Source organism: Leopardus geoffroyi, chromosome B4, assembly GCF_018350155.1.
Source record: "Leopardus geoffroyi isolate Oge1 chromosome B4, O.geoffroyi_Oge1_pat1.0, whole genome shotgun sequence".
Taxonomy (NCBI): Eukaryota; Metazoa; Chordata; class Mammalia; order Carnivora; family Felidae; genus Leopardus; species Leopardus geoffroyi.
In genome coordinates this window covers 19337812-19361608 of record NC_059341.1, presented here as the reverse complement: position 1 = coordinate 19361608, position 23797 = coordinate 19337812, and the positions used below count along the sequence as shown (strand labels likewise).

The window sequence follows — 23797 nt, the reverse complement described above, 5'->3', positions numbered from 1 at the left end:
TTGTGAAGGAGTCTTGTTGGGATGACCTTGTCCTGCCTTCACTGATGGAAAACAAGCTTCTGAATTCTGTGGCCGCCCTGTCTGAGCTGTGCTTATTATAGCATTCTAGCCCGTGTCCTACGCCCTCTTGCGAGAAATGCTTCGGCACATTCCGGAACTCTCAGTAGATTGTCTGTAGGTGTACCAAGAGGGCAGTGCACCAATTAGGGAGCTGATTGTCCTAAACCTGTGCGTGTTTTCAAGGCATCCATAACTACATCTGTTTATCCACTAAACATTTATCTCCTACGTGTGGGAGACGCTAGAAACCGAAAAATTAAAGGTCTAGTTGTTGCCCTCGAATAACTCACATTCGGACGAGAGAGCCGGATGCATGAAGCCATTGTATCCAGGAAGGCGTTGTGATGGACTGACACAGAGAGTTGGAATCAGCCAGGTGGGGACACGGGAAAGGAGTGTTTGAGGCCGAAAAGTAGCTTATGAGCATATGGGAAACTTGGGGTGCTCTGGCACGTCTTAAGCCCAGGGGCCGTGTGTCTAGGAAATAGGTTGAAGACCAGACCAGAGTGTGGGGAGTGCCAAGCCACAGCCTCCTCAGGGACAGGGTGCAAGAGAATATTATTTGTGGGCCCTCCCCTTGGGCTCTGTCCAGCAGGAGAGTTGGAGGCTACGGAGAGGACCCGTTCTCTAGACTGGTAGGTAATTGAATCTGTGGCTTGGAAGTTTAATCCCCTCTAGGAGCTTGTCTACGGATCTAGCCTGCATTGGATGATTTAGATCCTACCAAGAGAACCGACTTCTTGGGCATCCCAAGACCAGAAGGGCCTGTAGAGGGGCTCATGGTGTAGAGACAGCAGTGTGGATTTTTATTTCAGATGTCACAGTGTCTCTTATTGTTGATATTCAGCATCGATGTAGAAGAGCAGAAACTCCAAAATCATGGCATCTTCCTACTCTCACGACCTCCAGACTCCAGACAAAATAGCCTACTGCTGGCTGCTTCATAGGCGTATCAAATCCTACGTGTGGAACCAGTGTCTAATTTCCTATCTTCCCACACAAACAAACAAACATCTGTTCGTGTCTTTGTTCACCATCTCAGCTGGTGACGCAATCATTCACAACACTAGACCAACAAAACCCGTGATGTCCTCATTGCCTTTCTTCCTCTCCCACTTCGTATTCAATCCGTCTGTAAACCTGTTGACTCTGTTCACTATAGATCTGTTCCAAATCTATCCCCTCCTTGCTAGTCGCGGTACACCCTGAGCAAATCCCATCCCGGCTCCTGGAGATCTCCAAAATAGGCTCCTGATCTTTATAATTTCCTTTTTGCCTCTCTTCAAGCTGACCTCTGCCCAGTGACCAATGATCCTTTAAAACCCTGCATCAAGGGGCGCCTGGGTGGCGCAGTCGGTTAAGCATCCGACTTCAGCCAGGTCACGATCTCGCGGTCCGTGAGTTCGAGCCCCGCGTCCGGCTCTGGGCTGATGGCTCAGAGCCTGGAGCCTGTTTCCGATTCTGTGTCTCCCTCTCTCTCTGCCCCTCCCCCGTTCATGCTCTGTCTCTCTCTGTCCCAAAAATAAAAATAAACGTTGAAAAAAAAAATTAAAAAAAAACAACAAAAAAAAAAAACCCTGCATCAGATCACATACATATTTGCTCAAAATTCTCCAATAGCTCCAATCACACTTCATCTAAAAACCAAGATCCGTAGACTACAAGGTGTTGCATGGTCTGGTACTTACTTGGTCATGTCTCCAGTTTCCTTTTCTGCCAGACTGTCTGCTCCAGCCACACAGACCTCCCGGCGTTAGGTGTCCTCTCACCGTGGGCTCTTTGCAATCACTGGTCCCTTTGCCTGGAACACTCCCAAGTGTTTTGAGGTGCTTTGTGGCTTGCCTCCCTTGGTTCAGGTCTCTGATTAAATGTCAGCTCATCAGAAACGCTTTTCTGGACCACTCTACCTGGAAAACTCTCAATCTACGTACACCCATAACTCTCTATCCCTTTACCCTGCTTTATTTTTCTCTGTAACTCTTCTTTTAAGCTTTATTGATAAACAAAATTTGCATGTGTTTAATATCAAAATTTTGATGAGTTTGGACATATGCATATACCCATGATACCATCACCACAATCAAGATACTAAACATATCCACCATCTCTAAAAATTTCCTTGTGTTCTTGTGTGTGTGTGTGTGTGTGTGCATGTGTGTGTGTGTTTGGTGTGTGTGTGTGTGTATGATTGATAAGAACACTTAACATGAGAACTATCCTCTTAACATCTTTTCCAGCGCACAGTACAGTATTTTTTTTTAATTCTTTTACTATTTACCTAACTTTATATCCATGCATTTGTATATTAGATAATTTGTATATTACATTTTATCTTTTTTTATATAGTTTATTGTCAAATTGGTTTCCATACAACATACAGTATCGTTAACTAGAGGTACTATGTTGTACGGCAGATCTCAGAAGCTTTATACTCAGTGAGCAACAATTTCCCATTTTCCTCTCCCTCTGCCCTTGGCAACTGTCATTATGTTTTCTGCTTTATGAATTTGACTATTTTGGATACCTCGTATAAGTAGAATCGTGTCCTATCATTGGCTTGTTTCACTTAGTATCATGTTCTCTAGGTTCATCCATGTTGTCACAAATGGTAGGATTTCTTTCTTTTTCAAGACTGAGTGATATTCCATCGTTCCATTTCCTTCCTCCGTTCATCTGTCAATGGTCATTTGGGCTATATTCATTTCTTGGCTATTGTGAATAGTGCTGCAGTGAGCCAGGAGCCACAGATATCTCTTCCAGATCAGGTACATGCAGATCAAAACCACAATGTGACATGATGTCATATCTGTTAGGATGGCTATTGTCCAAAAACAAACAAACAAACAGACGGACAAAAAACTCAAACAAACAAAAGAAGATAAATGTTGGCGAGGATGTGGAGAAATCGGAACCCGTATACTTTGTTGGTGGTAATGTAGAATGGTACAGCCACCATGGAAGACAGCGTGGAGGTTCCTCAAAAAATTAAAAATAGAATTTCAATATGATCTAGCAATTCTGTTTCTGGGTACATAGCTATCATCCTTTTTATCATCTGATACTGTATTGCATTATGTATTAACTAATTATGTCTCCCCCAGAGTATAAACTCTATTAGAACAGAATCGTTCTGCCTGCTTTGTTCTCTATTCTGTAACTACATCTAGAAAAGTACCAACAATACAGACACTTAATATTGTTGACACATAAATACATTCAAATTAAAGTTTGATCTGAAATACAAAGAGACCGCTTTGTTACATGTGCTAAATCACTAAAACTTGGTATCAGTCTTTAATTTATTAAATCTAATTAGAGCTAATGTGGCTGAGGGTAACAGTGCAATAATAGCCTTTTTACTTTTACTTCTTAATTTTTTTTAAGCAGTAACGGAAGATGTTTCGCTGGACCATAACATGGTAACCTCTGTTTATTACAAAGCCTGAGTCAGCGGGTGACCTTTCATAACCAAGAAATCAGTAAATTATTCCTACATTAACACTTCTGTTCTCACATAAAGACCTCTCATTTCAATGTTTTATTTCACTTGTGACAACTGTCCTGAGTAAGGACTTCTGAAATTCATACCTCGTATCGCTTCCGTCTCAGCGTATTCCAGTTTATTGTTTGATCATGAACTCCATGGTGGCAGAGAATGAAAGGTGCCATGTAGCTTTGCTTCTTGTACACAGCGCAGGGCCGCGAATGCTCGATGAATAAAGGGTGAACGAGAGGAGACAAAGTGTAAGCACAAGTCGCCCCTGTCCTAGACACAGCAAAGACCCCAGAATGCACCCTGAGTTCCGAAGGATAATAGCCATCATTGAAAGTTAAATTTACCACTAAGTTGAGAACAGAAATAGTAAATGCAGGCACAATACTAAACTACTAGTATATTTTGAAAGTGATGGATATGCATCCAACCAGCGGTGTTTCAAAATCTCCTTTAATAGGAGCAGTGTCCATAACGTCACAATCCTTTGCTCGGTCTCTGCATTAATTTTTCTGTTGATCCTCTTTGTGCATTGAGGATTTACGTTTTATGCTTTATGAGTGGTATTCTACCCAAATACAACATTTGTTTTTAATGGTGAGCATAGTCTTAAAATTAGAAAGCCAGAACTGCTTAGTAGGAAGTACACTTTTGATTTTGAACTCTTCGTATTTTTGTCTTTGTTTAAAATAAATGTGCCAGTATTTCTAGGGAAGCCACTACTTTTGGTTTCTGACTACCGATGGGCAGCTCTAGCCCCCTGAAAAAGTCCAACTCCTTCTTAGCCTGACTTCCGTAAAGAAAATGCCTTCAACAAGAAAATTTCAGTCGCATTATTTCCCTGTATGTGAGAGCTGCTTCCAATCTGAATTTGAGAAGTGCGCAATATCTGTCAAAAAGTGATGTTTTCCTGTCTTCGTTTAAGTGCAGGAAGATTTAAAGAGTTGATAGCTGAGATACTTCTGTGGTCAATTTCTGAGATAAATTTCTGTGATGAAACTAATCTATAGGAAAATAAATGAGTCCTTTATAATGTAAAATCCTATTGTCAGCTATTACCTGATCACATGTAGCCATCTAGCTGGTGCCTCTAGCCTGCAAAAAAGCACATATTGTCAACTGGTAGAAACTTTTAGTTCGTTCCTGGAGAAAAAGGTTCAGGATTCTGATTGAATTTGAAGTCCTTAGAGAAAAACTCCTATTGCTGATATCAATAGACTGGGAATGAAAGCAGCGTCACAAGTTTCCTCTTCTGAGTGTGAAGCTGGGAAAAGGATCAAGTCCTAATGAATAGCACTTGTTTCAAGATGCACATGTGTCTTTCATTGATTTGCCAAAATTAAATCAAAGGGTTCCATATGTGTGTGAAGGAGAAACATCTGACGCCGAAAGTAGCAAACAATAAAACATTAGAAATATATTTCCTGCGAAGCCTAGTTGATTGGGGAGAAAGAGAAGGTTTGATCATCGGGAAGGAGATAAATGTGGCCATAGCATATGTGTCAAATGAGAAAACTTTGGAAGAGCTTTGTAAATTGTGAAGTGATGTACGTGGAAAGGACAGAATGAGTTTTTCATGTTGAACATCAGCAGTGAAAATGGAAAGGGTAGTTTTGGGTTTTAGGGATCAAATTTAACATCCAAGTTGGATGGCGGACTGAGTAGATCCACATATTTGCATATCTGCCTTAGAGATAAAACAGTCACAATGTCACCTTTGTAGTCATGCATTTCCTTTCCTGCCCCGACTTCCTATTTCATCCAGGTACCCCACATCCTCCCGCCCCAGGCTAGTAGGTCATGGGGATTGGATCCTGACTTTTTACAGGAACTACTTAAAATTTCCACGGGCTGATGCAGCCGGGTGACGTTGTGTTGAGTCTCTGCCTTTTGTTCGGTCATTATCTCCTGTTGCCCAAGCTCACTGTTGTGTGTTTCCTCTCTTGTGGCCAGATTCCCTACTCCTTGCCTATTCTTATTCCAAAAATGTTCCTCATCTGCCCGTTCCACATTTTTTCAGACATTCTGCCTTGGATCTTTATCTCCCAGCATATATCTGACCCTTGTGTACTGAACTTGTTTACTAGTCTGTCAGATTCTTACCTAGATCCTGTCAAAGTATCTTTAAAATTGCATGCCTTTGATTCCGGGGGCCTGTTCCCCATCTCCCTACTTGACTGTGACTCTTGGTACCTGCCTATTTCTTCAGCCCCAGCCACTTACCTTAAACTGAACCTTGGGCTCCGCGAGGCCCAGACAAGCCATTATGTTCATTTGCCCACATTTCCCTGTCTTCAAATCATGTCAGGGACACATTGGTTCAGTTTCGTGTATGTCTGTTGGTTGAAAAAATATACGCTTGCTCATTCAGAAGTGTTCCCAAGCCTGAGATGTATCTATATATGATATTTAGTGTGCCTTGTCACGAAGGGTGTCTAATATAAAACTGTATTTGGGAACTACCTGTGGACTGATGCTTTTCCCAAGGGTCAGTATTTGAATTGATTAGCACAAGAAGAAACCACATGCCTAGTCTGTTTTAAAGTCTTTAAAAATAGGTTATGTCTATTTATCTAACAGGTATTTATAGACTATCCTCTACGATAGCATAATGAGAATTTTTTTCATTGTTGAATAATGAATCTTTCTGGATGAGACTGACTTACACAATATGGATGGTAGTATTCATTGAGGAAAATTGGGATTTGCTATGAACTGACCTTTCAGTCATGGCATAACTTGTGTCGAACACTAGATTCAGTGCCGTGGTTTACCCAAATGGAAACAGCATCCCTGTATCCCTGCTATCCTTAAGTTCTTTATTGCTTTCATCTTATCAAAGAACTGCCCCAAATTATGTATTTCTTGTCAGAAAGTTATAGATATGGACATATATCTATCTATCTCTATATTATCTATATATCTATATCTATATATCTATATACATCTATATCTATATCTATATCTATCTATCTATATCTATCTATATCTATCTATATGTTTCCATACTGTGAATTCCTTTATTTTCTTTTTTGTTTTGTTTTGAGAGATAGCATGCATGTGTGTGCGTAGACACAGATACATACCTTATTGATTTTGTGCCACGAGAACATTTTTAAAGACTTTGTAATTTGGGGCAAAAAGCACTTCCTTTTCCCTCAGTGACAATGCTGCTTCTACGTGTGGTTTGTGTTACAGTTACAAGTTGGGGAGTCTCTCCTGGATTAGATAGCTAAAACCGAGAAACAAATTGGAGAAGAAACACACAAGTTGATATTCAAATGTAAATGTATGAGTAAACTGGTTAGATTACTCTGAGGCAAAATAGCAGATATTCCTAACTCTAAATCTCTCTAGTTCTGTTCAAAACACATTGTGTCCTGGTTCCATTCTGCCAGAGAAGATTCACAGACTTATTTTTTCATGACAAAAACCAGTTAGCTTTGAAATCGCGACCTACTGCTTTTCCTGGCTTGTGAGACTAAGTGTACCTGGCTGATAATGTAAAAAATAGCTTATTTTGTGATTCTTTTTTTCAATATTTAGTGATTTTTTTAAATGTTTATTTATTTTGAGAGGAAGAGAGAGGGGGGGGATGAGTGGGAGAGGGGCAGAGAGAGAGGGAGACACCGAATCCAAAACAGGCTCCAGGCTCTGAGCTGTCAGCACAGAGCCCGATGCGGGGCTCAAACTCAGGAGCCCTGAGATCACGCCCTGAGCTGAAGTTGGATGCTTAACGAACTGAGCCACCCAAGTGCCCCTTTTTCCAATATTTACGAACTGCAGAGCCTTAAAACAATATATCCGAAATTCTTATTTGGGGGCAACTAAGCCAAATCTAGAAAAGAAGTGGTAAGATGTAATGCATACATGCATAGCGCTAGAAAGTACATAATCTGGATGTTTCCTTTTGCGATTAATAGGTAAGTAGGAATCTTTAAATATCCGACTTATATTTGGCTAGAGCAACATTGTAAATCTATTATTTAAATTTAGAGAAGAAATGGTTAAGCAGTCTTCTGGACTTATTATATTTGCAACTGAATTCTTAGCATGACTGTAGTGCTTGTCGCCATTCTGATGCTGACTTGGGGGAGTAACCGTGTCCTTGCAGGCAGTGTCCTCCAGAAGGATTTTGAAAATTGTCAGGTGGCATCATGATGGGGGTCTTCCTTGCTCAGTGGGAGAGTGGCTGAAGTCCTATTAGGACGTGTGGCTTAAACCCAGACTTGAAATTATTCATACAGGATAAGGTGACTGAGTGACAATTGTCCTGAGTAAAATAGGATACTATTGGCAAAGGGAAGAAGAAACAAATCTCTCTCTCTCTCTCTCTCTCTCTCTAACACACACACACAAACACTCCAGAGACTTATCAGATGCCAAAATGAGCCTTAAAAGAAATCTGAAAGCCATTGCTTCAGAAGTAATGCTGTTTTCTATGACTTGAGCTGGATTTTCCAAAAGCGAATGACTCATTCTCACCGTAATTTCTTCCAGCGATGTAACTAGCATCCCATCATCAACCACAGTCACCTAAACTTCCTGTGGAGTTTCTACCCTGAATCTACCACGGAAAGAGTCCGTGCTAGTGACAGTGACCTCTGGGAACCCGACGAAGCCGACTTCCACATCTCCCCACGCACCAAACTTCTTTTTCTTTCGCCTTTCCCTCTCTGCAGTCTGCCCCACCGCAGGGGTGAGTGGTCCACTGAGGAGTCTTTCAACTCCCCACAAAGCCCTCTATGCTGGAAGCTCCTGTGCTCTCCAGACCACAGCGCCCTCTTTCACGCTTCCGATTTCCCAATGCTTCTTTGCACATTGATCTCACACTGTCTTGTCATTTCGTCCATATCATTTTGCTGTGGGACAGTCAGACGATAGAGTAGACTGTAGGGTTCTAGGGTCAGACTGTTGTGTATTTAAATACCAGCTCCACGTGGCCCTGATATTTTTTTTAACCAAGTTACTGCACCTCTCTAACCTTCAGATTCTTCATTTGGAAAATGTGGGCATTTTGCCACCTGTAAGGGAATGACGATTTCACCAGCTGATGCGTGTGACCCACTGAGCACAGGGCATGTTGTAGTAGGGGGACCCCAACTGGACTGAGACCAAGGGGGTTCCTGGGGAGCAGGACTTCCTCTGCTACAACTGGGCGAGTCCTGAGCAAACTGAATTAGTCCTCTAACATATAAGCCCTTCATCCAATCAAATTTTATTGTATTCATAGCGTATGTTCCTTGGAAGGCAGAGTCCTATGTTACGTCTTTCCCCCGTGAAGTGTCACAGGGACACATACCTAGGTGATTAAATATGTTCCCATGTATTGAATTGTCTTAAAGGGGGTTTGCAACACCTTAGAGTAATAACATTTATCCGAGAATAGAAATGAAAACAAAGATGATATCGGAGTCTAGAAGGAGAAAATTGTAGGAACCTAGCACTGGCTTGGGGGATGATTTTTGAATCTGTAAAGACATTTTTTGGCTGCACAGCCCCCTTTCTCTCAGAGGTCCTGTTCTGGTCAGCCTCGCAGAAGCGGGGTCGGCTTCCATTGGTTCGCCCTCCCTAGGTGGTGCCTCCTGGTGCTTGCCTTACCGGAACAGCTGGATTCTTGGATTCTTCTGCAGGGAGCTTCCCCTCACTAAGATTTCTTCTGACGGCCTCTGGTTGCTTCTCATGTCTGGGGCTAAACATTCGCCTCCACAAATACAAACAAGTCACGGAGGGGGAGATGTGTATTTTCTTTAGCCTGTTCCCCCCTGCTGTCACAGAATACCACAGACCAGATAGCTTACAAACAACAGAAATCCGTCTCCCCCACTTCTGGAGGCTGGGCCTCTGAGATCAGGGAGCCAGCACAGTTGAGTCGGAGAGGGCCCTTTTCCCAGGTTGCAGACCGGTATCTTCTGGTACCCTCACCTGATGGAAAGAGAGCTGGCTACTCTCTGGCCTCTCTTGAGGGCACGAATCCTAATCTAGAGGCTCCGCTCTCATGTCCCAGATCACCTCCCAAAGTCCCCACCTCCCAAAACCATCACCTTGGGGGTTTGGATTTCAGCATATGAATCTTGGAAGCAGCCAACACAAATATTCAGTCGGTTTCAGGGGGAGAGGGCGAATTTAGGAATCGCGTAAATAGGGTCACGTGAGCCTCTAAATTTGTGTCGGGTTGGGGAGAAAGCTGATAGATAGCCCGGTGGTTCTTCACTGTGGCTGCCCATGTAAATCACTTGGAATCCTTGAAAAAATAAGACAGCGACGTTTAGTCCCTTCACTCCCACCCCACAGATTCTGATTTAATTGGTCTGGGGGACCTGGACATAACATGGTTTTAAAAGATCCCAGGTGAATTCAGTATGTGGCCAGAATGGAAACCCACCCACAGAGTAACGGATTCCCTCTCTGTCTCTGTTCCCTTTTCCTTCCCACAAGGTTCTGGCCTGGCCAGAGCTGGAAATTTAGCATAGGAAATAGTAATGATTGCTTTTATTTTTACGTATGATTTCCAAAGTTTGAGCACTTGTTTTGTATCCCAGTGATGACGATGATGCTTGTCTTTACAACTTGGTGATTTTAACTCAATTGTAGGTTAGCTCACTTTTATGTTAAAGTCTGTTGATTCATAGCTTATTATGCCGTAAGCCGGTTTCTTAGGTACTTGTCTATTTACAGCTTATAATTAAAAACCAACAAACAAAAACCTGGAGGCAATCTGGCTTGTTTCTGTCTTCTGCAGGGATGGGAAAGAATTTTCTAGAGTGCCTAGCATTCTATCAGATTAAAAAAAAGCATCTTGCCGCTGGATTCAGCATAAATGTTGTGGATTTAGCGCTCACTTGGGGCTTGTGGAGAGAATCAGATGCCAGGAAGAAGCGAGGCTCTGAATTGGAACCCTTGATGGCACCTGTAAAAGCTACTTGAGCAAAAAGGTCCACATCATGGGCCTATTTTATTACCAGTCAGCTCAGCCACCTTGCTTATGGCCAAGATGAGATCTGATGAGGTTCTGGCTCCTTATTTAATACTTACTTCAAGGCCAGCAGTATCTTCATACTTTCTCATTTACGGTCATTGTTCATTTTAGCAACTCCCCTGTGGTTGCCCAAATCGAGATTCTTTATTCTGAAAACAAAAACATCCCACGCTTCTCTAAGTTCTTTGACACATAGTAGGTGATAAAACTGTAGTCAGCTGTTAAGAAAATAGGACAGTAATGTGATTGTATCCTCTATTCTTGATTGCAAACCTTCTGAAGGGTGATTTTCTCCTTATTCTGATGATTTTTTTTTTTTAAAGTAAGCCTATGAGAAACACTCCCAAATTATTTTCTTTGCTTATGTTATGTTTAAGGTTAGCCAGCTGTTACAGACTAAATGCTTGTGTCCCTCCCCAATTCACATGTCAAAATCCTAATCCTCAAAATGTTGGTAGTAGGAGGTATGGCCTTTAAGAGGTGACTAGGTCATGAGGGTGGATTTAGTGGCCCAGAGGGCTCCCTCAGCCCCTCTGCCATTCGAGGGCTCAGCTGAAGGAAGTAGTTTATCTATGAACCAGGAAATGGATCCTCATCAGACTCTCAATCTGCCAGTGTCTTTTTTTTTAATTTTTTAAAAAATGTTTTTATTTATTATTGAGAGACAGAGAGATACAGGACATGAGCAGGGGAGGGGCCGAGAGATGGAGAGACACAGAATCGGAAGCAGGCTCCATGCTCCGAGCTGTCAGCACAGCGCCCGAGGCGGGGCTCGAACTCACAAACTGCGAAATCATGACCTGAGCCGAAGTCGGACGCTTAACCGACTGAGCCACCCAGGTGCCCCTGAGTCTGCGGTGTCTTGATCTTGGACTTCCTAGTCTCCAGAACAGTGAGGAATAACATTTGTTGTTTAAGCCATCCAGTCTATGGTATTTTTTTGTATACCAACCCTAATGGGCTAAGGCACCGTTCTTATTTTTGTGTGTGGCGTTTGGCCATCTACTATTATGCTATTGTCATGGTGAGGCTTTCTGAACCTCTCCCCCACAGTGGGCTGGCCTCCTTTTGAATATTCTTCCCCTTTTATTATGGGTGCATATCCTTGGTTCATTTACTCTACTGCACATGTTTACGCGTATTTCCTTATTTTTGCAGCTTCAGATTTGCGAAGCTTCCAAAACATGTTTCCTCTTCCATTCTCACCCTCTGTTTTATGATCTTTGTGTCTGCGTGCTTCTTTATCTTGGCTTTATCTCCTTCCGTGATAAGGAGAAACGTTAAATAGAAAATATTAGTATTGGCTGTTTGTGCAAGAACTTTACGGTGCACGAGGGGAGAGATTTTGGTTTTCTAAATACTATGAGACATTCCAAATAGAGCCTGAAATCCTTAAAGCTTGAGTCAGCTTCCAGACCTCTGGTCAATAAATCTTACCAGTGTGAAATGAAAATTGAGTCACATTTGTGTGTTTGCTGTTGCCTTAGGATAATGAAACTATTGTTTTATGCCTCTTACGCCATTGTAATAAAAAACTCTTCAACTTCAAGACTCTTGAATTGGAAGACTGTCATGGTCCCTTCGCCATTATCCATCTGTATCAGTGCCGGTGGAATCTGACCCCTGGTTGAAGGAAGAGGGCACTATATGTTTTTCTCTGATAAAAAGGCCAGGTTTGTGGCGAAATTAGCCTACTATCTTGCTTTTGCAAAACCTTTGGAGTTCCGTATTTTCATGGAAGAATGTCACACGCACACAGACTAGCTATCTTTCACCCAAATTCTTAATAAACCCAATTTCCAAAGCCATTGTTTTAAATCTCCTATTGCTTACTTTACCTACACTACATACAAAAGAAATCACGTACCAAAACAATAAAGAAAAGCAATGTCTGTGCCTCTTTTTAGATTGGCATGTGCTTTTAGTAAGTTGATTCCTCTGGGCTCTCAGTTATGTTTTTCATAGCTCTAATAGGAGCTTCCTAAAAACTCTTTTATTGTATCAGGTATAAGGTAGATAACAAGGTTTGATAGCCCTCGAGGAACGTGCATTAAGTAATGCAGCCGGAGAGGGAAATGGAAAGAATCGATAAAGGCATGAGGAGAAACCGTAAGAACAAGATAGATTATGTTTACCCCAAGGTTCCTCCTTCTAAACTCTCCCCTGTTCTCTCCAACCCACACAGATTTAGGGCAAATACATCACTTTCTTCTCTTGCTATATTTGACAGTGGCTACAGGTTCTCTTTGCAGGCCAGGTTTGAGCAGTCGAACAGGCATGAATACACTTGGTTTTTAAAAGCCAAAATTAGAGAACGCTGTTCAACAACACTCTTGAACTGTCAGTCCTGGGATTATGACGTACAAATTATATAAACATAAACACATTACAGCATACGAGACAGCATGTTTAAAAATATTTTTCATCATTGTCTTTTCCTAGTGGTTTTCCCCCAAAATATTTTAAGATGGTTTTGCTTAACTCTGCACATCAGAAGGTGAAGGTCAGTTTGATAGTGTAACAAAGGATAAAAGTTTTTTTTTTTTTAATTCTAAGCCAAGTTTATAAGAGTTTTACATTTAACTTTTAGAATTTAGCAATAGATTAAAATAATAAGTTATAAAGCACTGACTTGTTTAAAATTTTTTTTATTTTTACATTTATTTATTTTTGAGAGACAGAGCACAAGTGGGGGAGGGGCAGAGAGAAAATGAGACACAGGATTGGAAGCAAGCTTCGGGTTCCGAGCTGTCAGCACAGAGCCAGATGCGGGGCTCAAACTCATATACCGTGAGATCATGACCTGAGCCGAAGTCGGACGCCCAACCGACTGAACCACCCAGGTGCCTCAGCACTGATTTGTTTCAATGGCTAAAAACCAGTCACGGCTGCCAGTCTGGGGGTACAATTGGTGCCCTTGACTTACATATTTAACTGGAAATGCCCTAAGTATTCTGAGCCATGTCTTCAGCTCGGCAAAGGACAGATGTCCAGGGTCACTATTGCTTGGGGAGAGCAATTGTTTTCGTCACTCCTCTCCTTTCATGCCTGGCATGCCTTGAACGTAGTGGATGGTGATAGTTGTTAAAATTTATGGAGGCTTACTAAGTGACAGGCAATGTAGTAAGCCCTGGGCACACATGAACTCACTCAGTCAATATTTGCGGAGTATCGAGGGAGTGAAGAAATGAATGGGCAGGGCATCCAACACACAGAAAAGGCTCTTCTCCTCAGCTGATTAAGTGGACTTAGATATTTTTAGGGATTTCATTATTTTTTCTTCATGAGTGAATTTTGACGATATGCCTGACTTCCTCTTGACATTAAATATTTAAATTGAGCTGCTAATGTTAAGAAGTGCGATGTTCTCAAGTATTTGATATTTAATGCTTTAATAACTTTAGAATGTTCTACAATCCAAGTAAAGGTCTTGGCAGCTTCTCTTGGCAGCTTCTCTTTGTCTCTTTGAACATCGAGACAATAAATAAACACGATCTGTGGCCACACTGTAACATGAATTAATTCAAGAACTTTTTAAAAATTTCCATTCAACCTAATATCACTATTATCTGGAGAACACATTAATGATTTGTAATTTTCTGATGATTCAACATCTTTAAAGTTTGACGTTCTCATATATCGTTAGACTGCACATGCCACTTATAAAATATTAATTATTTATCGTACCCAAGAATTATATCTGCTTTATTCTTTTATTATAAAAACTGTCCTAAATCAATCAACCTAGGGTAATTACTTTACATACTCAACCTAGTTGAGCAAAAATGGCAACCTATTATGGATTTTTATAGCACATGTATAAGTCTTACTAATATATCATATGATTATTCAAGATACAACGAAGGGCGTGCTACTAAAATACTCTGATTCATAGCCAGCCCCATGCTTCTGATTACAAATAATTAAATATACTTAGAAACACACACTCAAGCATCCACCTACTGAGTTTGTGGGGTTTGTATCTAGTTTCTCTGTTGGTTTCTCTAGAATTCAGTGTTCTTCAAAGCAGGAATGATGTCTTTTGAATGTCCTAATTAGTGATAAGAACAGCACACAGTGAGTGAATATTATGTTACTGTTTTCTTTTCTTTTGCTTTTTTTTTTTTTTTTTTTGACATAGAAGGATGTTTGTGAAATTCTTTACATGGTTTGATTTGTTAGGCTTTGGTAACATATTTGGCCGACTTATTTAGTCTTGACTTACAGGCAAAATAAAATGGAGAATTTATATATTCTAAATAAAGTCTTCTTTTGGGATAGACTCATTATTAACTGCTAAGCTAACCATATGCTATATTTACCATCTTTGTAAAGTTGTATTCAGCTGTATGTCTTGAAATATTGAGAGCATCCGTTATTTCTGTGAAAACATTTATACTCTATCATTGGTTTGCCAATCCGATTAAATTTTTTTTTTTTAACGTTTATTTATTTTTGAGACAGAGAGAGACAGAGCATGAACAGGGGAGGGTCAGAGAGAGAGGGAGACACAGAATCTGAAACAGGCTCCAGGCTCTGAGCCGTCAGCACGGAGCCTGATGCGGGGCTTGAACTCACGGACTGCGAGATCATGACCTGAGCCGAAGTCGGACGCTTAACCGACTGAGCCACCCAGGCGCCCCAAAGTTTTTAAAAATTTCTTATTTAAAAAAAAATTTCTAAGTTTATTTATTTATTTATTTTGTGAAAGACAGAGAGTGTGGGAGAGGGGCACAGAGAGAGGGGGACAGAAGATCCAAGCGGGCTCTGTGCTGACAGCAGTGAGCCCGATGCAGAGCTTGAACTCATGAACCAAGAGATCATGACCTGAGCCGAAGTCGGACGCTTAACTGAGCCACCCAGGCGCCCCCAACATTTCTTCTTCTTATTTTTTTTTAATTTTAGAAACTGTCTAGGGGGATTACGTAGCTCAGTAAAAATGAGATTTTGTTAAAAGGTTATGGGAAATTTTTGTTTTGTACTCATGTTGTTTGCACGGAGCATCTGCAGTCGAGTAACACAAATATTTCTAGAACATATTTTCACCGTGTGTTAAACTGATTCCCTCTGTCTGTGCTTAGTGGCCAAAATGTGTGCTAATCTAGAGATCACTATTAACATTACTACCCCAATTGCACAAGACACTAGACATGGCATTTTGTTTCAGAGGATTCTAGCGGAGCATGACATCACTTGAGGACTTGGGAGGGGTATTTTGAGACTCGCTTTGAGGCATCTGTGTGTGTGTGTTTAATGTGCAGCACCTGTCCTTCCTGGAGCTTATCAGCAAAGCCATTCTCAAGGCTATGGGTACATGCACCAGACCAGCCTGTCATCCGTGAGGTCAATGCAGCACTCACCAAATCTAGTAAGTATCAGTTTGAAGTGTTTGTTCTTCCCTGCTCTTCCCGTTTTGTCTCCAAAATAGAAATACATATGGAATTGATTTGCATGGAGTATTTTCCATTTTCGCATAAAGGGGAAATGCTGACCTTGCTGTTTGTACCCTTTTGAAGAAAGCAAAAGACTTACAGAGGTAAACCACTGAGAAAGGAAAGCATGATGTGAAAACACGTAACCAGTAAAACATAGAAAGACTCTACCAGAACGATATCCTGATTGTGACCTCATGATGGGCATTAGCCAACTGTCATCTTCCTTCAGGTCGAGAAAGCACAAATATCGGGTCACATTAATCCAAATGGCCAGCAATCCAAATGGCCACTACAGCCCAAATGACATGGCCAGCGTATGTCTTCGAAACCTCCCATTGGAAATCTTGAAGTACTTCCTGATTGCTTCGCTAAATGTGAAGTTTGGAAGCACTGTTCAAGGTCATCTGGTCACATGGGCATCTTGTGCTAAATTCTCTCCACCCTCCGGACACAGTAGCTTAACCTTAGCCCTCAGCAACAAGCGGTCCTTCTAAGCAGTTGGAATTCAGCTTTACCAGCTCTGACCTTCTTTGTGTCTCAGCCAGTTTCCTCAGTCCCTGAATTCACTGAATTTTGAGATTTTCCAATGTTCACATTAACTAAATTCTTGGTCTGTAATGAAAACAAATGTGGTGAAACTAAATTTATATTCTGGATACGAACCACACGGCAGACGTGTGATGTGCAGATATCTTCTCCCAGTTGGTACGTTCCTTTTTGTTTTGTTGGTGGTTTTCTTTGCTGCACAGGAACGTTTTAGTTTGATGTGGTCCCACCGGGTTATTTTTGCTTTTGGTATCAATTCCAGATAACCATTTCCAAGACCAATGTCAAGAAGCTTCCTGCCTATGGTTTTTTTTTTTTTTTTTCCCCTAAGAGTTGTATGCTTTTAAGTCTAACATTCAAGTCTTTAACGTATTTTGGGTTAATTTTTGTGTATGGTGTAAGAGAGTGGCCCAGTTTCATTCTTTCACATGTTGTCCACTTTTCCCAGCACCATTTACTGAAGAGGCTGTCCTTTTCCCGTTATGTATTCTTGGCCCCTTCATCATAAATTAATTGACCTTATATGCATGGGTTTATTGCTGGGGTCCCTGTTCTGTTCCATCGATCTATGTGTTTATGTCAATACCACAGTGTTTTGATTACTATAGCTTTGTAATATAGTTTAAAGTTAGAAAGTGAAAATTTTCCCTATTATGTTATGCGTACCTCAATATTCAGAACACTTGTGTACTAAATTTCTGTCACCGGGATTCAGAAACCTACAAAGTAAGTATATTATGTGTTTTTCTTTTATTTGTGGTACGTGTTTTTAAGAGGAAGCAAAAATCCTTTGTATCTGTTTAAGAAAAATTCATTTCCTCTCCCTGACGGGGATGGGGGACAGCAACAGTGACGTGCCTCTGTCTCCACTAGGAGAGCTTTTCTCTGAAGAATGTGGAAGAGGGGAGAATCTCCATGACCTGAGGTCTCTGGGGTTATCTGTAGCTGGGGAAGGTGGCTTTACTGCTTCAAAGCTTACTTTGTTGATGGGCTGGTGATTGTAGCCAGGGCCTTTCTCTGTCCCCATTCTGGGCCCCCAAACATTACCCTTTTTGCTAGACTGGTAAACTGGAGCCGGACACAACTGGGACAGACGCTAGGCTCAGGTGTGCACATCTCCAGAAATAAGTCCTATACTGGGGAACATTCCTCGTAGTTCCCTTACCGCGTGGGGGCTGGCTTGCCGTGATTGGCATTTGTGGCCGTAACTAGTTCGTATCCGTCACGTGACCCGCTCTTTCCTTTCTCAGAGGACCTACCGAGCCATGTACGATTACAGCGCCCAGGACGAAGACGAAGTCTCCTTCAGGGACGGCGACTACATCGTCAACGTGCAGCCCATCGACGACGGCTGGATGTACGGCACGGTGCAGAGAACTGGGAAAACGGGGATGCTCCCGGCGAATTACATCGAGTTTGTTAATTAATTATCTCCCCTTGTCTTTGAGCTTTATTCTAATGTATACTAGACCTAATCTTTTTAAAGGCTAGAAGATACTTTTAAGACAACTTGGCAGTTATTTTACAATAATCTCTCTCTACTTTGACAATTAGACACACAGGTACCAGGAAGAGGGAATGACTTCTGGGCTGAAAACAGCAGCATTTTCAGGAATTGCTGTAAACAAAATCGTTAGGTCTGGAGACCCTGGTGCTGCTAACTGTGTTAATGGTTTCCTTTGACTGGCTTTCGAACACTGCTGGGAAATGTATTTTTGTAGACTTTAATAGAGATGTTGAGTGTCCCTTAAATGTAACAAGTCTCTGAAACTTCTTAGCTGTCACTTTGGAACCACCAGAAGCCGATTCTCTTAATTCAGTAACACGGCCAATGGTTTAAAAACAGTTAGCTTTTGAGTCATTGGGGAATTTCCAATTCAAGTGAAAATTGCCTAATATAATAAACATAAGCAGTGGCAGAATGACAGTTTGGTTACAATTATACTGACTGGTGGCCTTAGGGACCTAGAAACTTCTACCGAACAGACATTTCCTTGTTCCCTAGGCTGACTTGGGTCTATTTATTTCTCATTTGTATCAAGGGATACCCTTCTCTCCACTTACATCCTGTGGGCCCGAGTCTACGCTTGACTGCACAGAATGTCAGGACCAAATGATGTCACAGCTACTCCGCAAAGGGCAAAGTTTAAAGTCATCGCTGTTATTTCCCTAGTAGCTTTTACCCTGCTGCATGTCACGTAGGTTCAAGCTCTGTAACATAGGCAGCCGCACTGCCCGTCCCTGTTATGAAAACAAAAACCGTGGCTGATAACCTCACAGCCCCTCCCTCTAGCGGCCAGCTCATCAGAAAAACATCTTTTGAAAAGTTGCTTGAGATCCGCTTGCTGTCCTGCACTCTAGTTTTGAAGGATTTACACCTTTAGGAAATAGACGTCTACTCTAGCACATAAGTGGTTTAGGTGTTTACTGAGCAACTTTCATTAACTTAATGCCGCCGTTGATTGAAAAGGAAAGAAAACGGACTAGGAGCCAGTGACGACGCAGTGTACTAGAGGCGACACGTGAGCAAAAAGTCCCCCCCTCCACACCGAGATGAGCCGGTTTCCTGTTTTGGAAAACGGCATTCAGATCTGGGAATGGAAATCTAGCCACCGAAACCGCTTAGACTTGGAAAGACTTCCCTTCCACTTTCTTCTGGTTTTTCTTTTCTAAACCACATTCAGGGGGTAAGGTGAAATTGCCAACCGAGATTTTAGGTATAGGCCCAAGAGGTTGTCCACTGAAAAAAGCAACTGTTGTCCTGTCTCGAATTTGAAATGAGAGACCTTGCAGGCTCTTTCTGGACTCACAGCCATGCTACAGCCCTTGCTGGTGGCTCATGAAGGTTCACCTGTGGTCCACAGTCTAGATCACTGGAGAAATGAACGTCCATCAGCGACTCTGTGTTTTTCTGACGGGTTCAGACGTGCAGGAGGGTAGTGTTTTTGGAGGCCTGACTCTACAGACTCACTCTACAGTGATGAAGCTGGAAAAGCCAAGTCACAGAAATATGGTGAAATGTATGGATCTTGGGGATATCTCCCTTCTATAGTATATGCAAAGAAATTAACAAAACATGCTATAAAGTACCTTTTTTTTTGAAGTGTTTAGGAGTCCAAAACCAAATGCTAACTCATTTGTACTTTTTGAAAAGTTAGCGCATACTTTTGAAAATCGATAGTTTCATTCGATCCGGCTCAAAGAGCAAATAAAGCTTTGTTACACTCGAGCTGCATCTGTAAGACAGTCACAGAAAAAGAAAAGACAGGAATTTGGGTAAAAAAAACTAGAGAGTCTTTTTGAGGGGGTTTCACAGATTACTACATAACCAACTGGACTGATTTTTTCTATCAGTGAAATGGTCGGTCATGATTAAATCGACCCCATTTGCGTTTTGATAGTCTCGTAGGCAAACCGACAAAGACAAGCTGAAATGGAAACATTCTTACAAAAATTTCTGTGCATTAAAACCTAGGGCAATGAACTTGCTCGATTTACTTATATTTCCCCCAGACAGTCCACTTTTTGTGAAGTCGTTGATGACATCTGCAGACTAAGTGTGGGACGGGTACAGTTTTTGAGAAATGGCACATTTGAACAGCAGCAGACTTGACATGATGCTTATAATTTTGAGAAAATACCGTAAGGCAGCAGTTTGATGCTCCACGGTCATTCTCATCCACTAATTTCAAAATCAGATTCATGGAATGTGGAAGTCAATAATTATTAGGGGAATAATTCTCCTAAGATTGGAAGCTTCCCATAATGTTTGCACAGCGGGATGTTTCTGCTCCCAGCCTCTAGGAATCAAGGCCTGCTCAGAATTTAACTAGAGAGCAGCTACTCTACCATAAAGACTGAGGGAGACCGAGATGTCACGTGCTCCCGACACCATAACTTGATAATGTCACTGTTACTAAAACTTGTCAGGATATTGAGCATCTCGGCAGAAATACAGGAAACATACATGTATAATACCAAAGTGCTATTTTTACAGGATCATTTTTCAAAACTACATTCTCGAACAGGGGTTCCACTTTGCACGCGCCTCCCCCCTTCAATTTGGCGACCCGTATCTCATACATAACGCTGGCGGCGAAAGAAGGGTTGGAAAAAAAATCCATCTTTTACAAATCAAGTTAAAGGAGACTGGGAAATGTTCAAGCACAGGGAGCATGCACTTGATTTTCTGAATCTGATGCATTCTCAAGCCTGATAAAAAGCACAAAGGAGCAGGTTGACACGTGCGTATAAGGTTCCCAAAACACAACTCCACGCGGATCCTGTCTCTCTTGAGAAAAGCAGAGCCAACAGGATAGAGGACCTCTGTTGTCAGTTTTTGTAGCAAGCGTTTTTACTAATTCTCGTTCTCTAGGGAGGATTTCTATTTCTCACCTGTGGCAAAACAAATTTCTTCACACCTTCTTGTCCTCGTTTACACATCCGCAGCGTAGCCCAGTTTAAAATTTGTATCTGGTTGTCAGATCCCCGCGTGGTCCCTGCCTGTTCCTCAGGCTTCCCCCACCTCCAGAGACCACACAGGAATTTGCCAGCACGATTTCTCCGGGCACCTTGTGTGAACATGGATGAGGTTGGACTGGCCCCTCTCTTGCCAAAGAGCTTGGTTCTTTGCTCGAAGATGATGGAGATGTGGTGTGGGCAGGCCGCCCGCGGTCTTTCTCCCCCGTCATCTCCCCGTCGGGCTTGATGACGCTGCGGGAGGGCGGGAACCAGACTTTTCTCGAACAGTGAAGTTCAGGAGGTACATACATCTCTTTTTCAGGTGCGTCCATGTGCAACGAAATGTTTTTAATGAAAAGATAAAGAAAACGTGTGTGATCCTTTAATAACACATCCCCTATATAAAGTGGATGGAGTTTATACCAAAATTATAATATAGATATATTTTAAAAAGGTGCCTTTTTGATTGCCCTTGTTAATCCCTGATGGTCTTGGAAAGAAAACCAAGCAAGCAAGCAAACTTCTATCTATTCTATAGTAATATTTTATTATACATGACTGGTATTTTTGTGGTGGGGGAGTGAGACGCTCCTGACAGATCCGGAAGGTGGTAACCGATGGTATTTTACCTGTAAAGGTTTAGAACTTTAGAAAACACTGACTTTCCCCATCTATTTCTGAAAGGTTCTTTGTGGATTTATATATGTAGTCAGGATGCATAAACATTAACTTCAGGCCTGAGACTTAAAATACCTATTGTAAGATAGAAGCATTATGTTATGAGGCTGAATTCATTGCAGAAGATGAGATTCACTTCATAAATGTCATTATACCTTAGCTATTTGCTTCTGATAATCTAAAAGTGGCTAGAGCGTGCATGTTCTGGGTAACGTGACTCCGAGGCGAGAAAGCTTCAGTTAAGCGAGGAACAACGCGAACTCAGTTAAGAATGCTAAAACGGAAGTCTCTTTCTGAAGTATTCCATGCCCCTTCGGATCCTTTCCAGGCAGCTGACTGTCAACTGTTCATTAAAAAAAAAAAAAAAAAAAAAAAAAATCAGGACATTGTATGATGCTTGTGTGGCCATCGTTTCACGATGTCTAGACCGCTGGAGTCCACAAGCCTGGAAGGATCCCCAGGGCAGACTTCTCCCCAGCTGTCCCTATCACTTCAGTATAGCCATGGGATTCAGATGCTTTTTGTGTTTGCTACACGGTGTCCCGTTCACATAGTACACGCTTCTTTGTAATCCAGTTGCTGTAAAGAATGATTTGCTTTGAAGGTAAAGAGAAAACCGCATCACAGTCCCATTTCTTCGGTGTCCATACAATGAATGGCGGAGCCTTTAGAGACAGCACCAGACCTGTGGCAGGCGTGGTGTGGACATGTTGACCTTTGACCTGTGATGGGAATAGAGAACGAAACCAATGTGCAGTTTGGATTCTGTTCGCTTCAAAAACGTGCAGTTGTGGTTGATGATTCATTTGCAAGGTTGTGCTAACTTTGAGAGCAGACGGTTTGGGTGGAAACGATGTTTTTTGAAATGAAGGGGCTTATAGAATGATACGATGTTATGAACATAATTTGGCTTTTGTTATGCAAATTAACACCAGCTATTAAAATATATTTTAGTAGAAATGCTTTAATTCATGTTTTTTTCCTCTACACTGTGAATCTTTAAGCCTTGGTGGACTAGAGCAACATCGTGCTGCCCAAAGGACTAACCTATGCAAACTAGTTCACATTTTAGTGGATGTCACAGTAATTGTGTACTAAGACATTATTTCCCCCGGGATAATGTACAACGGCACTGAAATAACACCTTAAGCCGAGCATCATGTATGTTTAGTATAGTCACTCACAAACCCTTCAAGGCTACTATAATCATTAGTAGTGGTATTTGTTGAAAAAGCAAATCGCCGATTGATCTATTAAATCTCCTTGAACGATGTCAGAACAAGAATGACAGGTGGATGTGTCGGCCATGGCTTCCATGTGGTCACTGCAGATGTTCTGTGATACAACTGTGTTCGGATGCACTCTCTTCAGGGTATTATTATTCTGTGTCTTCTTTCTGTATTTGTAAGACATTACAACGCTTTAATTTCCTATCTCTACACATTCGGTTTGCTTAAATAAATGCAGGATATAACAAAATGGTTCTTTCTTGGTTCTCACCTTGGTCTCTTGGTGCTTGGGTCGTTGCTGCTCCCCCGGGAATTAGGTTTACCGTGACAACTTACATTAAATCACACCGTAGTTATCTGCTGGCTTCAGTGCACTTCCATTAGAGAGTCATTCAAAACGTGTCTTCCTCCCCCAAATAAACACAGTTTTAAATGATAACAATCTTATGCTTTTTCCAGCTCAGTATCTGAGTTTATATCAAAGCACCAGAATAGGACAGCGTTGTAGTTCACTTCTTTCAAGATTAAATTCCTCATATGTTCTCAATGGTAGAATTTTAATTTTCTTGTGTTAGCAAGATGAAAGGAACAGCTCGGAGCAAAGCACAGAAAATGCACAAATCGAGTACATGAAACAGGGAGTTGCTCTGATTTCTCAGCTAAGAACGACTCATTTATCATAGCACATAATTGCTTTTTTTCCCCTAAATTTCCCCTCGTTGGAAAAAGTGAGTTAGTCCCTGTTTGTACCCTCCTGGGAATCTACTGGGACTAGGATCTTAGCTTTACTATATTATTTTGTAAAAGTTCCTCTTTCATGGTGCATAAACCCTCCTAATTGTAAACTGATAAACAGTATGGATGACACATTTAGAACACTGACTCACAGAATAAACAAGTCTTCCTGACCTTGAGC

The 23797-nt window shown here is 41.6% G+C and overlaps 1 protein-coding gene across 1 annotated transcript in view; it reads left to right on the top strand.

Moving 5' to 3' along the window:
• NEBL (nebulette) overlaps positions 1-23131 on the top strand; it is a 111024-nt gene extending 87893 nt beyond the window's left edge. Inside the window, 2 exon segments of the mRNA XM_045464332.1 lie at positions 15794-15900; positions 17764-23131. Coding sequence (XP_045320288.1) covers positions 15794-15900; positions 17764-17940 — 284 coding nt within the window. The 3' untranslated portion in view covers positions 17941-23131.
• The last annotated feature ends 666 nt before the right edge of the window (positions 23132-23797 follow it).